The sequence below is a fragment of the Martes martes genome (assembly GCF_963455335.1).
Source record: "Martes martes genome assembly, chromosome: 13".
NCBI classification, from domain to species: domain Eukaryota; kingdom Metazoa; phylum Chordata; class Mammalia; order Carnivora; family Mustelidae; genus Martes; species Martes martes.
This window is the reverse complement of record NC_137901.1, coordinates 59,069,744-59,092,335: the sequence shown is the minus strand read 5'-3', so window position 1 is coordinate 59,092,335 and position 22,592 is coordinate 59,069,744. Positions and strand designations below refer to the sequence as shown.

The window sequence follows — 22,592 nt, the reverse complement described above, 5'->3', positions numbered from 1 at the left end:
ATAGTGCTGTTCAAAAAATAGATCTATAATTCCAGCTTGACTCATCTGGATCTATATTTTTATGTAAGGAAAAAAATTAATACCTGTCCTATTTGAAAAAGAAGTTTACTGGCTGTAGTGCTTACAATCTGAAACTATTTTACATAGGATATTTGCAAACCCCATATAAACAATTCCAAGTTGAACTGGCAGGAGAATTATTTCTAAGTTTTCTGTCATTTCCAATTCTCACAATATCTCTTCAATATACATATTGACTAACCTCATTTTCCAAGGGGGGAAAGTGAGGCTCAGAAATGTGTAAATGCCATATGCAAGGTCACACAGATGATAATTCAAGTGGCATATCTAGATTCCTGTTCTTTTCATCGAGACCTACAGCCTCTGATTATTTTCAAGTGTATTGCGAATTCATGCTAAGGCCATTTAACTCAAGGGATTAACTTTAAAATCAAAATATTAATCGAGTATGTACCACCCGAATTTTCATCACTTTTTTTTAATCTTTAAAAATAACCCACATTTTGTTACCCCTAAGACTTATGGTCATCAGGTTAGGGAAAGAGTGGGCAGGGCTGGAAGAAGAGAGAAAAGTTGGTTATTTTTAAGTGGTTGGTGATTTCCCCTGAAGTTACTTCCACAAGCTTCTTCAGGGTACCCATGTTGGCGTAAGAGGTCAGGTCGCCAAGGACCTTTTCTGAGCAGCTGCACTTAGGGCTAGCTCTATACCTTCAAACACAGTTGTCTCAAAGGCTCTATGCTTCTCTCTGAACCATGATTTACTTATAGAAAGGAGACTTCACCGTTCCCTCTTTGAATCTATTTGCTGTTTGTTCCTCGGTACCCACCTGACTCAGGTCAGTGTGTGTAACTGTCAGTGATAATGACCTCTGACTCATTTGGCTTCTTGAATACTCAGAATACTCAGCATGGGGAGCACTGGGACCCTTGGACCCTTGGACCCTTGCGGTCTGCCACCAAACCCCTTTCCAGGGAAAATGGTTTCAGAATAGAAATGGCTAAACAAGCACCCTGGAGGTCCGACAATGGGAAAATCTTCTTGGTGGAGCTATTCCAGATTTCAGTGGGCCTCCTCCCTTCTGAGCTTGGTTCCTAACCTACAGCCCACCCTTCGCACTCAAACTCCCTGAGAAATACCTGTCCCTCCTGCCCTCCTTCCCTTTCTGTTTCTTCCCTCCATTCAGTCCCCCATTTATTTTGATTAAAGGATCTAAGGTTAAAATGAGAGGATTGTTAAAAGATAGTTTCTCTAGATAATTACTGCCCTGAAGCAATCATTTTATTGTAGTTGGAAAGAATATATTCCCTGGTTTCATAAGAGGATTTAAAACCTGCCCAGACTTCACAATCAACCTAACTGCATTAGCAAATGCCTATTTAACTGAAGACTACATCTCCCTATATCATAAAAAGCTCTGAGATCTGAAGAAGAAAAAGCTAAATGAAAAATGCGATGTCCACCCTCACACCCACTAAGATGGTTGCTATCAAACCGTAGAACATATAACAAGTTCTAGGTACGATGTGGGAGAGACTAAAGCCCTTCTGCTCTGTTGGTGGGGATGTAAATGGTGTATCCACAATGAAAAACAGTGTGGAGGTTCCTCACAAAATTACCAATAGAAAGATCCAACAATCCTACTTCAGGAACTATGCACAAAAGAATTGAAAGCAAGGACTTGAAGTGACATTTGTACACTTGTGGTCCTAGCAGCATTATTTACAATGATTTAAAGGTGAATGTTCATCTACAGTAGATAAACAAAATGTGGCCCACACATACAATGGAATATTATTCAGTCTTAAAAAGGAAGGAAATTCTGACCCAGGCTACAACATGGATGACCCTTGAGGACATAATGGTCAGTAAAATAAGCCAGATACAAAAGAACAAATACTACATGATTCCATTTGTATGAGAGACCTAGGTAGTCAAATCCATAGAGACTGAAATTAAAATGGTGGGTGCCACGCGCTGAGGGAAGGGGGCAATTGGGAGTTATTGTTTAATGGGTAGAGAGTTTCAGTTTTGCACAGGGACATTGTTCTAGAGCTTGGCTGCAGAGCACGATGACTACAGTTAATATACCACTGCCCTGTACACTTCAACATTTAAGATGGTAAATTTTATGTTATGTCTATTTTACCACAATTAAGATTTTTTAAAATGTGGTGTTATTTTCAGTATTACATAGTTCTTTTGCAAGTGGCTGGGTTTCTTTATTACTAGCAACCAAGCAGATGTGGTCTGGAGGAAACCTGAAAACAGGTGGAGGTTTTATAAATCTGCCAACATGTGCAAATTGAAACAAATACACTGCCAATTCGTAGTCACCATATGTTGTCAGATATTATGAGTGCCTTGGAGGAAGAGGAAAAAAAAAGTGCAAAACCAGTGCTCCCGGCAGGTGGCGAGGCATCTACAGTGAGCCCACAGAGCCCCCAACAGAGCTGAGAGAGTCAGCTGTCTGCTTGGGCCTGCAGGTGAAGAATAACCAAAGTTCTGGGATCAGGGATACTCCTTATAGCTCCAATGTCCTCTTCTATCGAAAGGGGTGGAATGGATTTTTACACAAAATAATCTGAGTAAGGCACAGTTTTGGGGGGGTCTTGAAGGAACATTCCGGGCTGCTCCATATTTTACTCTTATTGGGTATTCGAATCTCTTACTGCTTCTTAATTATCAACCTCTGGAGTTGAAGAAGTTACTTCTTGTCTATGTACATTTATTTATCGACTCTTCCAAAGAATAAAGTTCCAAATTCTTATTGGCAGCCTGTAGAGAACAAAAATAATTCTGTTACATACGATCTAAGAAAGAATTTAGATAAAGTGTCCTTGCGATGCCTTTGTTAGGCTTAGTCTGTGTTCTTATTTCCTAGACTGAGGGCACTAAAATGGTGGAGGGTGTGGCCGGGGCTGCAGCAATGGTTCTCTGAAAATTCTAGAATTCTCCTGTGAACTATGGTTCCTTCCCATTCCTTTTTTCTCTTCCTTTTTCAAAAGCAATAACTTTGCTATCCCTTAGTCTCTACTCCTGCTGTAACCACAGTCACCTGTTATAACTTCGTGGTATAATTTAGCCTTAGTGCTTTAAATTCATTCGCAGAAGCTTACACTTAAAACTTGCTATATGCTAGGTGTGTCCATCAAAGCAAGATGACAAAACACATATCCCTTTTTGAAGAAATTAGAATCAATCTGGGCAGAGATAAGCACATAAACTAACAATAATCCAACTATAAATTATGACTGCAAATACTGTTCTTGTTTATGCATTGGGCAGGACAAATTTATTCCATTTAGAAATCATACATTTTCCAGAGGTGGATTCCCTAACTCCCAAGAGGTAAACGTTGATAATGTCCAGGATGTCCCCAAAAAACAGAAAGGAACAAGAAGAAGAAGCCAAATGAAGAGTGTTGAAAATTACTTTTAGAGGATCAGCTTTACATTAACTATAGGCCATCCAGACCAAAAGAAAGAATGAAGAATTAATGCTTTCAGCAACAACAACCATCATCAATGAGCATGAGGGTTCGGGTGATGGGTTATGGTGGTAATATAATTATGCATTCCTGGGCCGCTAGTGTCCTGGGGTCCCTTGCAGTCATTTGGAGTGGTTGAGCATACTTGGAAGGAGTGTGTTGATATGTGTAGATTATGGGGTGCAGTTGGGGTAGGGCTGGAGTGGTCCTGAGAGATATCTGAGAGTCTGCCTGACCTGCTGCCTTGGTTTTGGATTGTCAAGGAGTGGACAGAGCCTCCCTGGAGCACATACCCCAATCATTGATTTGGCAACCCCTGAAAAGTCACAACTCTCTGGAAATCACTCTGGTCAAACAAGAAGTAGCAAGGCCAAAGGGACTGAGATTTTATGGTAAACCCCAAATAGCCCAGCATAGCTTGAGTTCATGGTGTCTGGGAGAAAGGAGAGGAGACCTGGCTGCTCGAGGCCTGGGAGATACTTTGCTGGGACTTGGGGTTTTTCCCCAGACAGTGAATGAAAAGGAAATAGGAAATAGGGAGAAGAAGGTGGCATGCTGAACTTTAGTTTTCTGAAGGTGACTCTAACAATGGTCACACTATAGAGGAGAGAGAAACTAGAGCCCACCCTTTGTGTTATAATTGTTCAGGAAGAGAAGCTGAGGACATGTTCTGTGGACAGGGATGTTGGGAGTGAAATAGCAGAGCAGAACAGGCCAGATACCAAAGCAGGAGCATGTGCCCCAAGGGTCTGATACGTTTCTACTGGAAACTGACCATCACAGAGGAAGCGCTCTCCAGCCATCCTCTGAAAAATAGAAGAGTCTGTGAGATCTTAAGATCTTCTGGAAAATGCTCTTTCTTTGTTCATGTGCTTACACCCCTGCCTACCCCCAATTCTATTAGGTTTTATAAGGAACTGGATTTTCAGAGACGGTGAGCCACCTACCAAATGCATCCTTGTCTGTTATTGATAGAACAAGCCTGGGGTCCAAGTGTATTCCAAATGCATTGAAGAGAGAAGCTTTATCTTTCCGATTCTAAATGAGCAATAAACAGGAATGCAGAGCTCCATGGCCGTGTCACTATTTGCTTCTCAGGCAGAGACATTTCTATGGAGAGATATAAGATAGTCATTTTTCAGTATTTTAATGACTGATGAACATTATAGGCCTTTTTATTCAATCAATGTGAACTAGGACCACTGTAAATACACTAGTGGTTATGTGGGAATCATTAAGATGGAAGGAAGTTTATATATATATCCAATGAGACAGCAGTAACAGAAATAGAGGATTGTTCTCACTGTGCCCAGTTTCTCTTCCCAGCCCAGCCCCGCAGCCTGGCCACATCTGACAGGACATCTCTTTTCTCTCATTTACTCACCCACCCTTCTTTGACTATCATGACATGGAACATTCTTCCTCCTGACTACCCTCCCCAGACAGAAACACCTCCAGACAGAAGGGGTTCTGTAACATCTTGCTCTCCTCAAACGAGCATGTCTCATCCCTGTGGTGAGATCGAGAGTGAGTTTCCTGGAGGCCAGGTCTGATAATTTCACTCTTCTTTGTATTGTCAATATTAAGAAGCAATTCTGGATAGGAAAGGTTCACAAGAAAAAAACTGAGTAAGTTAAATAATAGTTGGGTGTTACACAGCATCCTGGAATTTTTGTGCCAGAAATGATGTGAAACTTTAAGTACAAACCTCCCGTGTTATATAAAAATTTTTATCTAGAGGATCCAACCTATTTAAAAAAAGAAAAAAGAACAGAGAACTCTTAGGTCTTAACCATATTTGTCTAATACTGTTAGAAGTTCCTTAAAGGATACCACAATCCATCATTCTAGAGCTTCTGACCCATGTTAGCTAGTCCATACTCGTAGTACAAAACATGGGACTGATTCTCACTATTCTTACGTAAGTGTGCAAAATCAGTGTGGAATAAGCTATGATATTAATGGTAAGTTGTGGAGTGTCCATGTAGACTTTTAGGAGGCATGTGGTTCAGTTTACAGACAGCTGCAAAAATTACTACTGACTTTCTGACACAGGTATATATAAACTGGTGATTGATGATGTCATTGTTAGAGCATGCACCAGGTGTGAGACAAGAAGAGGAATGACTTGGGGGCTGAAATCTATGCCTGATTAATCCAGAGACTTCCAGCTAACATTTGATTCGAAATCTCAATGCTTTCAGTTTTGCACACTGCATACAGGGAATTGACATTTTATTTTATTTTTTTTAATTTATTTATTTGTTAGAGAGAGAGAGCGAGCACAGGCAGACAGAGTGGTAGGCAGAGGCAGAGGGAGAAGCAGGCTCCCCGCCAAGCAAGGAGCCCGATGTGGGACTCGATCCCAGGACGCTGGGATCATGACCTGAGCCGAAGGCAGCCGCTTAACCAACTGAGCCACCCAGGCGTCCCGGGAATTGACATTTTAATCTAGGACTGCGAAACCGTTTTCAGAGTGTTCCACCATTCTAAGAGGGACATAACTCTTTTTGTTAACAGGACATTTTTCCTTCTTTTTTTTTTAATTTTTTTATTTTAATAAACATATAATGTATTTTTATCCCCAGGGGTACAGGTCTGTAGGACATTTTTCCTTCTAATGCTAAGTACAAAGAGTCTTGCTAGATTTAAAAGAAAAGCCTTGTAATAAGAGCAAGTTCTACTATAACTTCTATTTTTCTGATAAAATTGAAGAAAGTTTAGTTTCTATTTAGCTTGCTCTAAAATCTATGTTGAACAATTCACCAATATGGCACCTGCCTTGTGACAGAAAACAGTGACAGTCGTGGGAGATTTTATAAGTGAGGGACGTGTAGTTCCTGAAGATATTATAACTGAATGAAGAATATAACATAAGCATTAAAGGAAGTTCATATCTAAGAGATACAAACAATAGAAAGAGACTCACTTAAAGTAAATGTTTTATTCATTTAATCATTAATTTATTCATTCATTGTTTTGGATTCATTTAAATTCGTTAATTTAATTCATTCATTTATTCGTTTAATTCATTTATTCATTTAATTCATTCATTTATTTATTCAAAAAATCCTTTCTTAGAAAAAGTTTATATAAAATGAATTCCCAATGAATCATATTTATATAATTTCCCATGATAGAGTCAGAGACCTTCTGATTCTATAGTAGGAATAACATAAAAAGTAAATCATTTCAAAGTTTAACAAGGCTCATAAAGTTATATTTCAAAATAAATAATTAATCATAAAGTTTTAAAATGAGAATTTGCCCATAAATGAAATTTGACAGAAATATATATCTTCCAGAAACTCTAGTATATACTATCTGGCTTTTATGGCTGAATCATAGAACTGTGTCCAATTTCAATATTTGCCCAAGAATATCAACATTAGCTGAATAGCTAACACTAAATCCTGCCAAAACCAAAATAGGTGCCCATTTAGCTGACCTTGGTAATGTGTCCCCACATACTTGGCATTTCAGTAATGCAGGGATCTAATAGGGCTGATTGGCAATTAAAATGTAAATTTCTAATAGGTGTGCAAGGAGTTATATTAGATAAATTAGTCTGATTAATGGTATTAGCATTATACCATATTAGGTCAGGTAGATAGATTTTTGAGCCAGGGTAAAGATCATTGATTTTATATACTTGCACACATATTAACAGACATTTATATGATTTAAGAATGTATATTTTCTATATATGTATATATAATGTATGTATATGTATGTATGTATATGTATATAAAATATATGTATATTTACATAGTATATATTATATGTATATGTACATATGTCATTTAAGGATACAGTTGTATATACAGAAGAGTAATGAAATATCTACACTGGGATGGCTTAGCCTAGGGCTAGCTCATAAGCATCTTAAAAACAAGGTGTTTTTATTCTAAGTTAGGGACATATAGTTTATTGCATCTTCCTAATATTTTCCTTTGCTTTGAAACAGGTTGTTTGGTATCAAATCAGTCATTCACACAGACTGTTCCAGCACCTGGAAGATCATAGCAAACCCAGACCTGTCATGGTATCACCATGCCAACCCCATCGTCCTGCTGGTGATGTACTACACGCTCGCAACACTCATCCGCATCTGGCTACAGGAGCCCCTCGTAAGGATCGAAACGTTCGGTGATCTTACGGGCTGAGTAACCTGGAAACTCCAGGGGAACCGGTCCATTCCTATTTTTAAAAAATTTTTTAAAGATTTTATTTATCCATTTAATAGAGCAAGAGAGGGAGCACAAGCAGGGGGAGGGGGAAGCAGGCTCCCCGCCGAGCAGGGAGGCCGATGTGGGGCTCGATCCCAGGACCCTGAGATCATGACTTGACCTGAAGGCAGACGCTTAACTGACCGAGCTGCCCAGGCACCCCAGGCTGTTCTTATTAACTGCTGACTTACCAGTGCTAAATTCCTAAACAGCTATAGTGTTCTGGTTCTAACATTTTATTTTTGCGAAGAGCACGATGGGAATACATGTGCTATTAGAACAAAGCCTGGTTTCCCTTTGATATATCACCAGCAAGAATGGTCAGTGGTGAGGAAAACCAAAGATACCTTCATTGAGGACTTACTAAGTGCCAAGTCGTACACGAGGCTGTTGCTCTACATTATCTCCGTTTCATGCACTACGTACCTCTGAAGAATAGGTATCGTACCCATCCTAAAGATGAGGAAAGTGAGGTTAGAGAGGTAAATTGGTCTGAGCAGTAGGAATTAGCTTCAAACCCACATTTGACAACAAAGCTAGGGCTTTGGGGACTAGCCAGACTGTTATCTTGGTGCCCGGACTTCCAGAAACTTCTCAGGCCTCTAATATCTATGGATGGGATAGGGACATCCCAGCTCTCAGTGGTACCTGGAGTTTCCCAAGTACCCCACTGTGAGGTATGGGGACCAGGGAGTTTCCTTTAAGCACAAAAGAGAACTGGTTTCTCCCAATGAGGTATTATTAACAAGGCATATGCCACTTTTGAGGGCCGGGCCAAAGAGCCTGGGTAGCTTCTCTCTTTTCCCTTTTCATGAGAGAAAACATCAGCCACTTACATTTCTCATCCTAATTGAGTCTATGAAGCTCAGTCGTCAGGTAGCTCATCGGCACATGAGGCAGGAAAGTGGTGTAGACGAGGGCTGTCACACCTCTCATCCACCACCTGCCAGGGGAGCGTCCTCACCTGAGAAGCCATTCCTAATGAGCACGGCTGCATGAAGTCACGCGTCCTCTCCTGTCACTTCTAGATTCAAGCCTTTTCTGTGTTCACACCCGCAAGACTGTTGTCCACACATTCATTCAGCAAACACTAAGCTGGGGGACAGAATATCGCCCAGAGGCGAGGGCTTCTCTCAGAGGAACTGGACACTGTACCAGAAAAAAAGCCCACCCAAAACAAGTAAATGGGATCCAAGTCAGTACAACGGAACGAGGGGAGATGGATGTCCCCATCCCTCCCCAGCAGAAGTGCTTCCTGCAAAAATGGGGCTCTGTCCTGTCCTCCCTCCTGTGTGACACCTTCTCCCCACTGGGCAGACAGGCCCGGGTAACAGGGGCCACAGAGGCACTTCTGTTCACAGGGTTCTCATAGGGCGTCTTTCTTGGGGCCCACGGATGGCAGCTGCATGCAACAAAATGCTTTCTGGGGTCATAAGGAATGCCAATTATTTTGTGTTATATTTTTCTCCAACTCGCTCCCAAAATTTGCGTGTGCCCATAAAATTCTTTAAAGTGATGTCATTGTGTTCACTTCCTCCATAAACACACAGAAGGTAAGGGATGGGCACACATGTGCAAATAAAAGTATATACCAAAGGAATTAAAATATATTGTGGGAATGGTTTCTCAACAGCGTCCTACAAGGGATGGGAGTGACTTTAAGTCATCCAAGTTAGTAAGCGTTCCGTGTGTTCTTCACTTTCTCTGTGAGACCTCAGGCAGCTCCACAGAATGACAGGAGCTTCCATACCCAAGTTGGCATGCTTCTGTGTGGGTGAAGGCTGTGTGATAGCCCCTCGGGCCCATGAGACATTCGGCTTCCTCAGCCGAGGGCCCTCTGGGGACAAAGGAAAGTAGACTTAATAGCCGTCTTATAGACCGCCGTGTCTAGAGGGGTGTGTGGAGAACAGGGCCTAATTCATACCAGCGTCAACATTTCAGGTGGCCAGTATTTTAAATGGGCTGGGACACAGCACTTTCTCATTGAGGCAATGATGGAAGACAGGTGGCTGATTATATCATAGTTCCAGATGACCTGGCACATTTCATGAAAAATGCCAGCCAGCAAATGTGAGTTCTGAGGTGAAAGTCTATGATGCATGTTTAAGAAAGAGAGAGAGAGAAGCAGGTGTCAAGAATTAAATAGTATGTGGGCTCCCACCTGGCATGCATGAACTCCCACCCAAGGCATTTGGGTTCTCCCTATGGGTGCTCTACCCTGGCACACCGGAACCCAGAAATTGGGCACCAAGACCCTTAAGTTCCCTTCCTGCACTCCAGTATCAGTGGTGTGTTAATGCCCTTTTTGTTGGAACACCTTTGTTAGGAAACCATACAAAAGCACTCAAGGGCATTCTGCCCCTTATACTCTCTCTCTTTCTTTATATCTCTTCTAGACCAATTGTCTAATGTAGGCCAGTGTCCTGTAAGGCAAGATGATGGTTTTGTGCATTAGATAAGTTCTTCCTTACTGTTGTGTGTAAGCTCTCAATGATTCTGCCTTTACTTAATTTCCTCTTAATTAAAGACTGCCCATGGGTGGGTCACACAGTCTACTGAGCAGTTTTTTGAATGGTTCTTCCTTTAAGAACCATTTGCGTGGTGAGTGGACTTTGGAATACATGGTGGGGAGGTGTGGATAGTTCACATGAGAGCTTATCTCTGTTATTTATGGGGCTTAGAAGGGATCAGGATGTATCATTGATGTGCTGAGAATTTACAAGGGAGCATTGGTGTCATTCTTAAAAATGTCTTGATGAAATCCCACCTCTCATATACATTCATTTAAAAAATTGATCATTATCAAAGGCATGGGGGAAACACTTTTTGGGGTCCCCCAGGCCACTGAGGGAACTGCTCTGGGAAACAGAGCTGGTCCTGTGGGTTATTCTGTGTCTCAGGTGCAGGATGACAGGACCAAGGAAGAGGACAGAGCCCTGGCTTGTAGCCCAATCCAAATAACAGCCGAGAGGAGGCGAAGCCTGTGGTATGCCACCCATTACCCAACTGACGAAAGAAAAGTAAGCCACAAGAAAGCAATTTCCATTCCCTAATTTATTTTGCTTTTTTTGTGTTACATTGCTGAATATGAGTCATATATCATATGCAAATCAGATTGCACATAGTTTATAGAAGGAGTTTGATTTTGAAGTCTTGGTAGCAGAAAGCTCTATTCAGAGAGGGGAACCCAGTGCTATGAAAACACCAGGTTACATTTGAGTGCTTTCTATGAAGTCTCTTCATCCTCAAAAGAAAGACTTAATTTAAAAAGAAAAATAGATTTGTGTTTCGAACAAACAAAAAATAACAAAGCAACTGTTAGCACCAGGCAGGTAAAGTCTCAGTGTCAAAAACATTGCAGAAAATAATTTCATTTCATTGGCCAGCTGGCCACAGTAATAACTCAAGTAACCATTTATAGGGAACAAAACAGTCTATGTGAATATGATTAAGGATCTCTTACTACTCCCAGGCAACAGTATGGATTGACAAGGAAAAGCGAGTCACGATGGGTAATTCATATAACCCTTAGAGCATTTATTGACCATGTTGAACTCAACTCAGGGCTATACTGACTCATTAAAAATGCCCATTTGCAATGTTGTCATGACAGATACAAACCACTTGCTTGGTAGCATATTAGAGAATTGAGGAGTAGATTCTCTGACTTACTTGGTGGCCAGTGGGTTCTTGAAGTCACATGGTCTTGTTCTCGACATGGCCGCCATGTGCTGAGAGAGGGCAAAACAATGAATGAGCTGCCTCAGGGCGGTGGATGGCCTTGCCAGCCCATGGGGTGCCTAAGATGTCTGAGAATTTCCAGGGGCCTTTCTCTCTCATCACACCATGCGTCAGATTATCCTGCTTCTTTTACAAAACGACAGATAGCCATAGAGGATAGCTCAGAATTTTTCAAATGGAGACACCTGTGGACTTCTGGGGAATTCCTGAGACCCTCCATAAGCCCAAAACTCTTGCTTAAATAATATTTAAAATACGTGCCTTCTTTTCACTATGCTGACTTGCATTCTGCTGATACAAAAGCAAAAAGCAGACCCAGGCGGTGGCACGAATCCCCCACACCCACATCCCTACCCTTTGTGGCCGCACACTCCGAAGAAACAAAGCGATGAGGCCAGTTCACTTACGAATGTCCTTGGTGAACCAAAAATGGATATTCATTTTCTTAAATCTCTACTTCAGAGCTCACCGTATTTTTAATATCCTGTGTGGCAAAATGGGAAGTCCAACAGGGTACCACGTGTGAGAGGGTGATGATGTCTTGCTCAAAAGCCCTTGGCCGAGTATAGGAAGGGTGAGCTGAGCTGGCTGTCGCCCACCGCACACCACAGGCCCTGGGAGGAGCCTCGAGTGGACGAGTTACGGGTGTTCAGAGATGAGGATTTGGCAGAGAATTCCTGGCAAGTACATGAAGTAAGCCAATCACTTCAAGGCAAACAACCGACAGTGTTTGTTGCCAGTGGTAAAATTTGAACTTTTGAGTGAAAATTAGAATATTAGAAAACTTGGATCCATTCTTCAGAGCTTGAAAACGCTCCCATACTTGAGGACCTCCATGATGAGATCAGTGGTGAGACTGTATTAACAAATGAGTTTTTTTTAAATATTGTGTAATGAAATGTGTCAATATTTGGTAGACTGTATAACTCACTGAGGCAATCACCAATCACGTATCACCAATACGTGATACAGCAGTGGAATTTTAACGTAACGGAGTGAAACGCTCATTGATACAATTTCCGATTCCAGGTAGCAGCCAATCTTGAGGTTACTACCACTTACTGAGCCTGGTATGGTATCAAAACAAACAACTGTCCACAATTGACATACTCTTTCTTTTTCCAACTACAAAGCTTGGTGAAGCCAGATTTTCTTCATATATTTCAGGCAGAACAACATATCACAGCAGATTAAATGCACAAACAGATATGAGAATCCAGCTGTCTTCTTTTAAGCCAGATATTAAAAAGATACGCGAAAGCACATTTTTTCATTTTTTAAAAATATAGCTATTTGAATAAAACGATTTATGTGAACATGTTAAATTTTGAGGAAAATTTAATGGAACTAATAAATATTTTTCAAGGCCTCAGTTTTAATTTCTAGTATAGTAGATATTGATAGACAGGACCCGCATCATTAAAAACTCCTTGGGGCTCTCAGTGATTTTTTATGATTATAAGTGAGTACTGATCCAAAAAAGTTGGAGAACCATTAGCCCAGAAAGAGCTTCTTATTTGAGGAAGGCCCAAACCACCTGGTGCTGATATAGTTTAAAAGCATAATCATAAAAAAATAAATAAAAAAGTAAAAAATAAAAGCACAGTCATGTAATAATTAATTTGTGGTAGATAATATGTAAATCTTAAAATATTCTCAGCCTGCATTACAAATCAATTTTTCCTGAGTATGAAACATCTATTTCTTGAAAAGTGAATGTTTTCAGAATTCTGCAGAGGTCTCAGGGGTTTGGGGGGTACTAAAAGCAGAAGCTTATTCTAGTAAAACAAGACAGTTAAAAAATACGATCAACCTTTGTAATCATGTGGTTCGTGACTGGTTATTTGTTGTCGCAATTAAAAGTCAACATCAGAAGCTGGAGAGTAGTTATAATACATAGCGACATCCAGTTCAATTATTTGTCTCTTTGTACTTTGCATGGCAATTTTAACATACTAGCATCTAGCTAGTTGAAGGAATGGTATATGTGTAGTAAAACTTTACAGATACATGTAAACATTGCAATGCTTTTTGCTTACCTATTAACATTGCTGTCCTGCATTGCTTTTGCAGCTTTTATCCATGACCCAAGATGACTACAAACCGTCTGATGTTAGTATATTCTTAGAATTATCTTTTATGCTCGTGTAAGTGATACAGAAGTGATACAAATGGGATTGGTTCCTTGGAGTATATTTTAATGATCTATAAAATTTCCCTAAGTTTTTGATTATTTTTCTTGTAGAAATTATATCTGGTTTATTGCCGTTATAACACTACCTCATATAATATGAGCTCGACTATAGTCATACAGAATGTATTTAAACTTTTTTAAGGCCCGTTGGAGGGTTCTTAAAAACATTTTGCTCTGCAGATAGACCTATTACATAATTTGAATAAGAAGTCTTGCATGTTCATGGACACACACACACACACACACACACACACATATTTATATCCTAAAGCCAAAGAGACAGGGAAAAAACAAGAAATCGCACTAAGCGTTTACAAGTTCAGCATGGGAATTACAAGATGGCAGCCTCAGCAAAGACCTTCAGAGAGGGCTCTAGCTACCCAAGACTGCATTAGTCCTCTGCAGAGCTGCACTGGGTTGTGGACAGTGTGGGGAGTGGCCAAGGCAGGGGTGCTTTGGCTGGGAACTAGGAAAGGTCTGGAATTCCAACAGCTGGAGGGAGGGCTGGGAGGAGAAACCCTAAGAGCAGAGGCTGGAGAGGGGATCAATCCAGACCAGGAAGCCTCAGCTAGCCCTTGGTATCAAGAACAGAGGGTGCCTTGCCTGGAGTTTAGCAGAAGTCCAAGAAGATCAGTTTCCATTTTTACTGGGACCACTCTGGAAAATAGATGTGAACCGAGGAGTGGAGACGATTCATTTTGCTCAAGTGGGTAAATGACAACCTCGTTCAGCTGTCGGTCAGTTCTCCACTGTAGGGTTCTGTCTGGCTAGCACAAGGCAAGGAGACAGTGTGCCCACATTGGAAACACAACTGTGCCTTTGCCCCGCGCTCCCCTGCCAGGGCCTGCTGGTGACTGTGAACGGCAATCCTGTAGACTACCATACCATCCACCCAAGTCTGCCCATAGAGAACGGCCCTGCCAAAGCCGACCTGTACTCCACCCCCCAGTACCGGTGGCAGCCCTCCGAAGACTCCTCAGGTAAGAAGCCAGCCCTGCTGCTTTTGTCTCCTCTCATGCATGCGCCCGGCGTCTCTTTGCGTTTCATTGTTTCTTGTGTCTGTTCTATTTTTTTCTAACAGGTATTGTCTTCCATGGTCAGTATAATGAAGCTTCTTTCCTTCGGTTATGTATATCACCCCACCATATTGCTATAGCTAGTTTGTCCTTCTGTACAAAATAATGGTATAATTGAAAGCTTTGAAAAATAAAGGGTAAAAAATCATTTTAAACATGTCAACTCATTTATAGTGGTAAACCCATGTGTGCGTGTGTTTTGTTTTTTCTGGAATTTGGTATTATAATCATGGTCAGAAATTCTTCTGGTTAATGGATGAATGTTTTCAGAAAGAGCTCTTTTTGTCTAGTTAAAAAAAGGGGGGGGGGAGAGTGGGAGGGTGGAAACTCATACTAGACCTGTTCCCCCGGTTTCTCACAGTTTATTATGTTGAAGGAAAACAGGCCATTCCTAGAGATGACAAATTGGTGTCTGTGACTTGGGTCATGTTTTGTCTGGTTGGCCTACGTACGCAGCATTTTCTGAAGCGAAAAAAAAGAAAATAACCAACATTTTCAAAGTGCAGCTCTGACTGAGATATGGAAGTTTCTGGAATCGCTTGAATAATGTGACTATTTGGCAATGCTAGCCCCTCGTTCCTGCAAGGCAACAGTTGACTCAACCACTGTTGTCACTGTCCTGCCAGAGACCATGCCTATCATCAATTCATAGAGACAGAATTAACTAAGTTTGCTACTGAGGGAGAAAAATAAAAGCAGAGTACATGCAGGTGTTTTCTGTTTAAATGGGATTAAACCTAGAGTTGTGACCCATGATCCTACCTTGAGTAAATGGCCAGCAACTGAGCAACTCTCCAGTCTGTATTATTGATACAGTCAGCTTAATGTATTTTTTTTTCATAATTCTTTGTCGGGCTTATTCTACTATAGTGTTCTGTGTAGTTATAGTACTCCCTGAAGTTGTCCCTGACCCAGTATCCACTGAGCAGCACAAAGGGTTAGTCACACTCTGCAGCCTTCCTCAGTAAGGTCAGACCGAGTTCAGGTCCCTAAGCTAGCAGCCCCGCCCATCCCCCCACCCCCAGGTGACACCTGTCATCTTCATGGAGCACCAGACTCCATGGGTTGATTACCCATTTCTGCTTCCTACGTGTGTGTATTTCAATTTGTAAGTTGGGCTTAAACCAAGGTTTTCACTTACTGAATAGCTCAAGGAGATACTGTACTCTCTAAAGTGGGCTCTTCCATGCTTTGGCATCTGAATTACAAAGGACAGGCCCAGGAACCAGCATTTGCAACTTCTAAAGGTTGAGACACTCAGGTCACGGCCAGGTGTCTCTTCATTACCCATGACTTAACATAAAGAGAAATGAGCAGAATTTGGCTACTGATAGAGCACGCACACGTTCTCACGTCAAAACCTGGACTTCCAAAGGTAAAACAAAAGCTGGAAAGTTCATTTTTCTAAATTTGAATCTATATATGCAGACAGTGTTACAACCAGAAAAGCAGCGCCAGGACCTGGAAAAATGCCTCAGACTCCATTTCTTCCTCATTGTCTCCCATCTGTGGACTTCCCCTTATAGCCCCCGGTCCCAACATTGGAGGGGTGGAAGGCAGTGGGCTTGTGCACGAGGAAATACTGCCACATCACGCCACACTCACTTCTGGAGTGTGCTGTGCACGCTCACTGGGTTTTGGTGGTTTATGTTTCCTGTTTGTGGTGTAGAGCAACTCCCTGATGCAACCCACTTACATGTGACCCATTTAATTTGAACAGGACAGAAAGGATATTTCACATAAGTGTGTCACTCATTACTTCATATTTGAAATCAAATTAGTTTTCCTGATCTGTAGAAGTGGATCTTGAGGAGAAATGCTTCTTTCACCACTGTGCCAGTTCTTTTCCATTGCTGGTCCTGTTCTCCTCAGCCCTCCACACTTTCTCTTGCTTTTAATGTGATATTTCCATCCTTAGTATGACTTTCTGCCTCAGCGTGACGTAAAAGGAAACCATGGGCTACCGAGCTCACGCTGGCAAAACGGTTGGTCAGTTGGTTGCCTGGTTGGTTTTCTGCACCTTCCCTATATCCATGCTCCAGATACTTTTTGTATTAGTTATCTATTACTGAATAACAAATTACCCCCAAAACTAGTAGCTTAAAATATTTACTGTCACAGTTTCTGTGGGGCAGGGATCAGGTGTGACTAGGGTGGGCTTCTCTGGCTCAAGGTCTCCAGTGAGGTTATAGATAAGCTGCCGGCTCAGGCTGTGGTCTCATCTGAAGGCTCACCTGAGGAGAATCTGCTTTCACACCCACCCACATAGTTGTTGACTGGCCTCAAGCTCTTGCTGACTGCTAGCCAGAGACATCTGTTCCTTGGCTCCCAGACCTCTTCTTAGGGCCATTTATAACACGGCAGCTGGCTTCTCAGAATGAGCAGGAAAATGAGAGAAAGTAGCCAAGGCAGAAGTCACGATCTTTTTAAACTTGATCTTGAAAGTTATATTCCATCCCTCCTATTTGTGAGTGAATCATCAGAGGTACCACCCACACTCAAGGGGAGAGGAATACACAATCATGAGGTATGGTCACCGAGAACGATCTTACAGGCTACCCTTCAGCGTCTCTTAAGTTCAGATTTTCTTTCTGGGATTTGTAAGTGCAGGATTCCATTACACTGACCAGGCAGCACTTACTGAATCTGTTTGAATCTAAATGATTTGTTAGTTGAAAATCATCTCTAAAATCTGAAATAAAAGTCTCTGTTAAAACCGTATATATGCTACACTGCTGGGGACATTTATCCAGAGTTAACATATTAGCATCAAGTTATATAAATTGTCTCTCTATCTAGAAAAGAAAGAGGAAGAAGAGGATGAGAAGGAAGAATTTGAGGAGGAAAGGAGCCATGAGGAGAAACGAAGCGTTAAAGTTCACGCCATGGTCTCTGTGTTCCAGTTTATTATGAAACAAAGTTACATCTGTGCCCTCATTGCCATGATGGTATGTATGAGAGGGGACAGCCGGCATGCTCCACAAATGCCCCCATAGCCCTTTCGTGGCCGGCACCAGATTCTAATATCCCTAATGTCTCGGCGGGGGATGGTTGGTTTATTTTTATTTTTCTTGGGATCTTCATACTACAGATTTCAAAATACTGTTCTGTTCTATTTAACATCTTTTTAAATATTAGTGTATTTCTCTCAAATTAGCCCATCAAATGTGACTGTTTCCTTTTAGCTAGTTTAAAAGGATCTATTGGGGTCCCCCTGGGTGGCTCAGTCGGTTAAGTGTCCAACTCTTGATTTCAGCTCAGGTCATGATCTCAGAGTTGTGAGATCAAGTCCCACATTGGGCTTTGCCAGGGTGTGAAGCCTGCTTAAGATTCTCTCTCCCTCTGCCCTCCCCCTGCTCTCTCACTCCTTCTCTAAAAATAAAAATAATAATAATAATAATAATACATTTTTTTAAAAATTAAAGCATCTATTGGGTAGTTTCTCTGTGTGGTATTGAAGGTGTCCAGAGTTAACACAGACTGCTTTTATTTCCTTCAGACAGTGAGAGTTACATTCACATCTTACCCTAAATTTGAGTGAGACTTTACTCCGTCTTAGCTGCAATAAATTTTTACCAGTATGAACGTCAAGCAACTAGAGTTCCCAAGAGCTTTTCTGATTGTGCGTGCTCAGTTGATGTGTGTTTATACTCACTTCTTCCATCTTGGGCATCACAGCTTCAAAAAAATAGTCCTTTAGCCTAGAGAGAGAAAATAAAAGACCCTCTAATTTATAATCTTTTAAAAAACAAGCTTGTATGGGAAATCTGATTTATTTTTGAGATGCCTAACACTTATCTAACACAAAACTCTTTCCTGTTGGAGCGGGTGGCTCAGTTGGTTGGGCATCTGCCTTCCGCTCAGGTCATGTTCCCAGGGTCCTGGGATTGAGTCCTGCATCGGGCTCCCTGATCAACAGAGAGCCTGCTTCTCCTGCACCTCTGCTGTTTCCCTCCATTGTGCTCTCTGGCTTGCTCTCTCTGTCAAATAAATAAATAAATAAAATCTTCCAAAAAATGACAAAACTATTCCATATTTAGTGGTCAGTGGTGAGATTCTGTGACAACTTTGATGATAAAAAGATGAAAATATTCTATACCTCTAAGGGGGAAATACCTAAACACAGTTTCTCCAGGCATTCCCTCAAGATGTCTTCCAAATGTACCTGCATGTTTAGTCAATGTCAGCTTCTAGTAAGGACCACTGTGCACCTGAGAGAGGGCTGGCAAAGAGAAAGCTCCTGGAAATTAAAGATGGCTCATTTAGTGATTAAAAACTCTATTCTTTAAATAATATTAATTCTGTGCTCTTGGTACCTTTTGACATTTTTGATATATCAACCTCTAATTTAAACTGCAATAAAATTCTAATTTTAAAATACCAATTATAAGTGAAATATACAATTCTGACTCTGAACTCGATAGAGTATCTATACACTTTTCTTCTTTCTAAAAATAAGTCAGTTCAGTTTGATCTTTTTTTTAAGATTTTATTTATTTATTTGACAGAGAGAGAGCATGTGCACAAGCAGCGGGGAGGGGAAGGCAGAGGGAGAGGGAGAAGCAGACTCCCCACTGAGCAGGGAGCCCAGTGCAGGGGGGACCCTGATATCATAACTGGAGCTGGAGGCAGATATTTAACCGACTGAGCCACCCAGGCACCCCTAATTTGGTCTTTTTTTTGTAAAGGAATAGAACTTAAAACAACATCAACAACAAAAAAAACTTGGAATACACATTTTGCTACTTAGTAGAAAAAATCTATTGTAAAAACAACGTTAACAGAGCAGATCCTTCATTAAAGACATGCCCTTGTCTGGTGCCATTTTCATTGTTTTAACGGAGCCATAATATTAGTGTTTTTAAAAGTGCCTGCCTTCCACGGAAGCACCCTACTGCAACAGAATTTTAATCACAGACAGAAAGGACAGTCCTGGGGAGCCAAGTCTGTTAGAATGATACGTGTATTTATTCAAAACTACAAAGTACAAATTTGCTACACTATCAGGCAATCTGGAAACTGAATGTAATGCAGAAATGGCCGAACCACCACACTGAAAGGCATAGGCAACTTAGACACTAAAAAGGAAAGAGGTTTAAAAAAAATCCTCTTACCTTATTTTCCTTCCTCTATCACCCTCACCTTCCCAAGAGTAGTTTGTGGGGAGGAGGGGGACAAGCTACTAGAATTATGATATCTCTGAAGATAAGATTATTCTCCTGGGTCACACACAAAAATGGCCTTCTCATCTGCATTTCATATTGGGATAAATGCATTAAATATACTATTTAATGCAAATGCAAAAGCATTTAATGTTATCTAACTTCTGATAAACAGTACTTCCAAGAAATCATATTTTCATGAAAATAATTCAGCCTTGCTTGTGGTTATCAATCACTAATCTAATTTTAATAAAAGCAATTTTAATATCCAGTTTGTGTTTATCATATGTTTCAACCAAAATTTTTAAATAATCCACTGCTTAAAAAGCTAGCTGTCCTTTAGGACAAGTTTGCAAATTGCGGAGAGGAAATAACTGTTCCACATTGACTTCCTTTATCTTAATACTTCTCTATTTTCCAGAAACAAAAGAGACTTGTAAAACATTTTAGGCTTTCTAACTAACTCCTGGTGATTCATGATATTCAGAAATACAATTGATTTCAATTAGGCTCAAATATATCTAGAAAATGCTTTTAAATGTCTTTTTACAAAGATTTGTTATCAGAGATCATGGTAAGAAAGGATAGATTTCTGAAAGTTGATAATAGTCTTGAACCTGATTTAGCTATTGTTCCGGTAGCTGCCCTTTATGATACATTTCTGATTCTTTGCAAATTTTGTTTGCATGGAAGAAGATGTATCGTTTGTCCAATGAGTCTGATGGCTCTTTAATCCTACCCCTTGCAGGACAGAAGTTGAGGCTGACCTTCAAATGAACTTGATTTTATTGTTTGGAGTGTGCAGAAGCCAAGGACACACCTCCCTTGTGTAAATTTTCTAATTTCTATGGTGCACATCTTCTCAGATAATCCCAGAGTGATCTCCGATGCCCGATTTGTGTGCTTACCCTAGTGATGCCCATGACTTCCATTTCGGAGCCCAGCTATGACCACATTGACTTGCCACTCTTAAATGACTTAAATCACTCTCAAGCTAGTTTCTAAAAAGAAGGGATGAAGCACTTACAGTTGCTTTCAATACTGTAAAGTAGGGTGAAGATGAAGACCTTTCTACCCAAAGGGGAAAAAATTTAGAAGGAATACACCCGTGCCCTTGGCTCCATTCCCTGCAGGAAGTTAAAAAACAATGTTCTTCTTGGTGAGATCAGTCTTTCTCTTCGGTTCGTCCCTATGCCCCAGGTTGGGATGTCTCTCCGTGATTTCCCCACTCCCTCTTCTCCCTGGATTGAATATTATTCACTTTTACCTTTTAGACAACTTCTAACTCAGCAGAGGGCGGGGACTCCACATTGTACTCACCATGGTTATGTTGTCTCTTTCCTTCTCCCTCGAGGCTTGGAGCATCACCTATCACAGCTGGTTGACCTTTGTGTTGTTGATTTGGTCGTGCACCCTTTGGATGATTCGCAACAGAAGAAAATATGCCATGATCAGCTCTCCTTTCATGGTTGTCTATGGAAATCTGTTGCTGATATTACAGTATATATGGAGTTTTGAACTTCCCGAAATTAAGAAGGTCCCAGGCTTTTTGGAAAAGAAAGAGCCGGGAGAACTTGCCTCCAAGGTAAGTGAATAGGAAAACAAGAAAACAAAATGTTGAAACAAATCCACAATAATCATAAAAAGCATATCTGAGCACAGACTTACTCACATGGGTTCCAAATATTCAAGGCTTTACAAAAATGAATAGATTAAAGACTCTAGGAAACAATTTATATTACTTAGCGGTCTCTCTAATATTACACCACACTTTCAGATTTTACTTACAATAACAAGGCTTTCCACTGAGAGGAAAAATACTGTCTGCTATATTTTAATGTCAATTACAGTATGGTAGAAATTACAAGGGGAAATAAGAAAATATGGGTAAAATGTGTGCAAGGGTTAGAGGTCTTTCTTTGATCTCCGTTTTTCAAAACAGGCCAAATGCATTGTTGTTACAGATAATCATTGATTATTAGTAACAACATTTTTTCTTCAATTATGTCTTCAAAAACGCTGTTAGCAGCAAAAATTGAGTATGACACATCTGGTTTTTCCTTCTGCAGATTATATGGTATGCCTTCATAGGTAGCAACAAAGTTCATGATATCCCAGTACTCATTACTTTCATGGCCCATTTTAATAGCCTAGACTTCAGATTATGTGTCCCAACCTTTCTGTTTTGTGGACAGTGTGGTCCACTCTAAACCACATGTGTCCATTGTGTTGATGACATTGTGTTAAGACCTGTAAGAGCAGTCCTGTGTCATTACTCCATGAGCCTTAAACACCTTTCTCCTCTAGGCAGAGAATCATTCTCTGAAAAGGACATGAATTTATATCGCACAAAGCCCACCTTTTCAGAGAGCAAGCTCCTTTCTTACAGGTTACCAAATACCCCATTTCCAAGGCAACTAGGCATGAACGGGGAACTAGTAGACCAAGGATTGGTTCTCATAACAGACCTTTTGGTGAAGTTTATTGGGGTAGAGGAGAAACTCCTAGCAGGTGAATAGTGATGACAGAAATTAGCTCATAATCCCCTGTGTTCACAGACCATGGCAACCTCCTTCCTTTCTCTCTCAAACCCCTACTCCATGCTGACAGTCCCACAGAGTATTTTCACTGACAAGTCACATTAGTCTCACACTCGTACCCACTCCTTCTCTCCCTCCCTG

The 22,592-nt window shown here is 40.9% G+C and overlaps 1 protein-coding gene across 4 annotated transcripts in view; it reads left to right on the top strand.

The window, feature by feature from the left end:
- The window catches only part of PIEZO2 (piezo type mechanosensitive ion channel component 2), a gene marked incomplete at its 5' end in the record, with an annotated part of 454,715 nt that overhangs the window by 319,660 nt on the left and 112,463 nt on the right, over positions 1-22,592 (top strand). For all 4 annotated transcript variants that reach the window (XM_080822189.1, XM_080822187.1, XM_080822188.1 and 1 more), the window contains 6 exons: positions 7,477-7,639; positions 10,639-10,758; positions 13,553-13,591; positions 14,515-14,653; positions 17,549-17,697; positions 21,266-21,496. In XM_080822189.1, the coding sequence (XP_080678315.1) occupies positions 7,477-7,639; positions 10,639-10,758; positions 13,553-13,591; positions 14,515-14,653; positions 17,549-17,697; positions 21,266-21,496 (841 nt within the window). The remainder of the gene's footprint in view (positions 1-7,476; positions 7,640-10,638; positions 10,759-13,552; positions 13,592-14,514; positions 14,654-17,548; positions 17,698-21,265; positions 21,497-22,592) is intronic.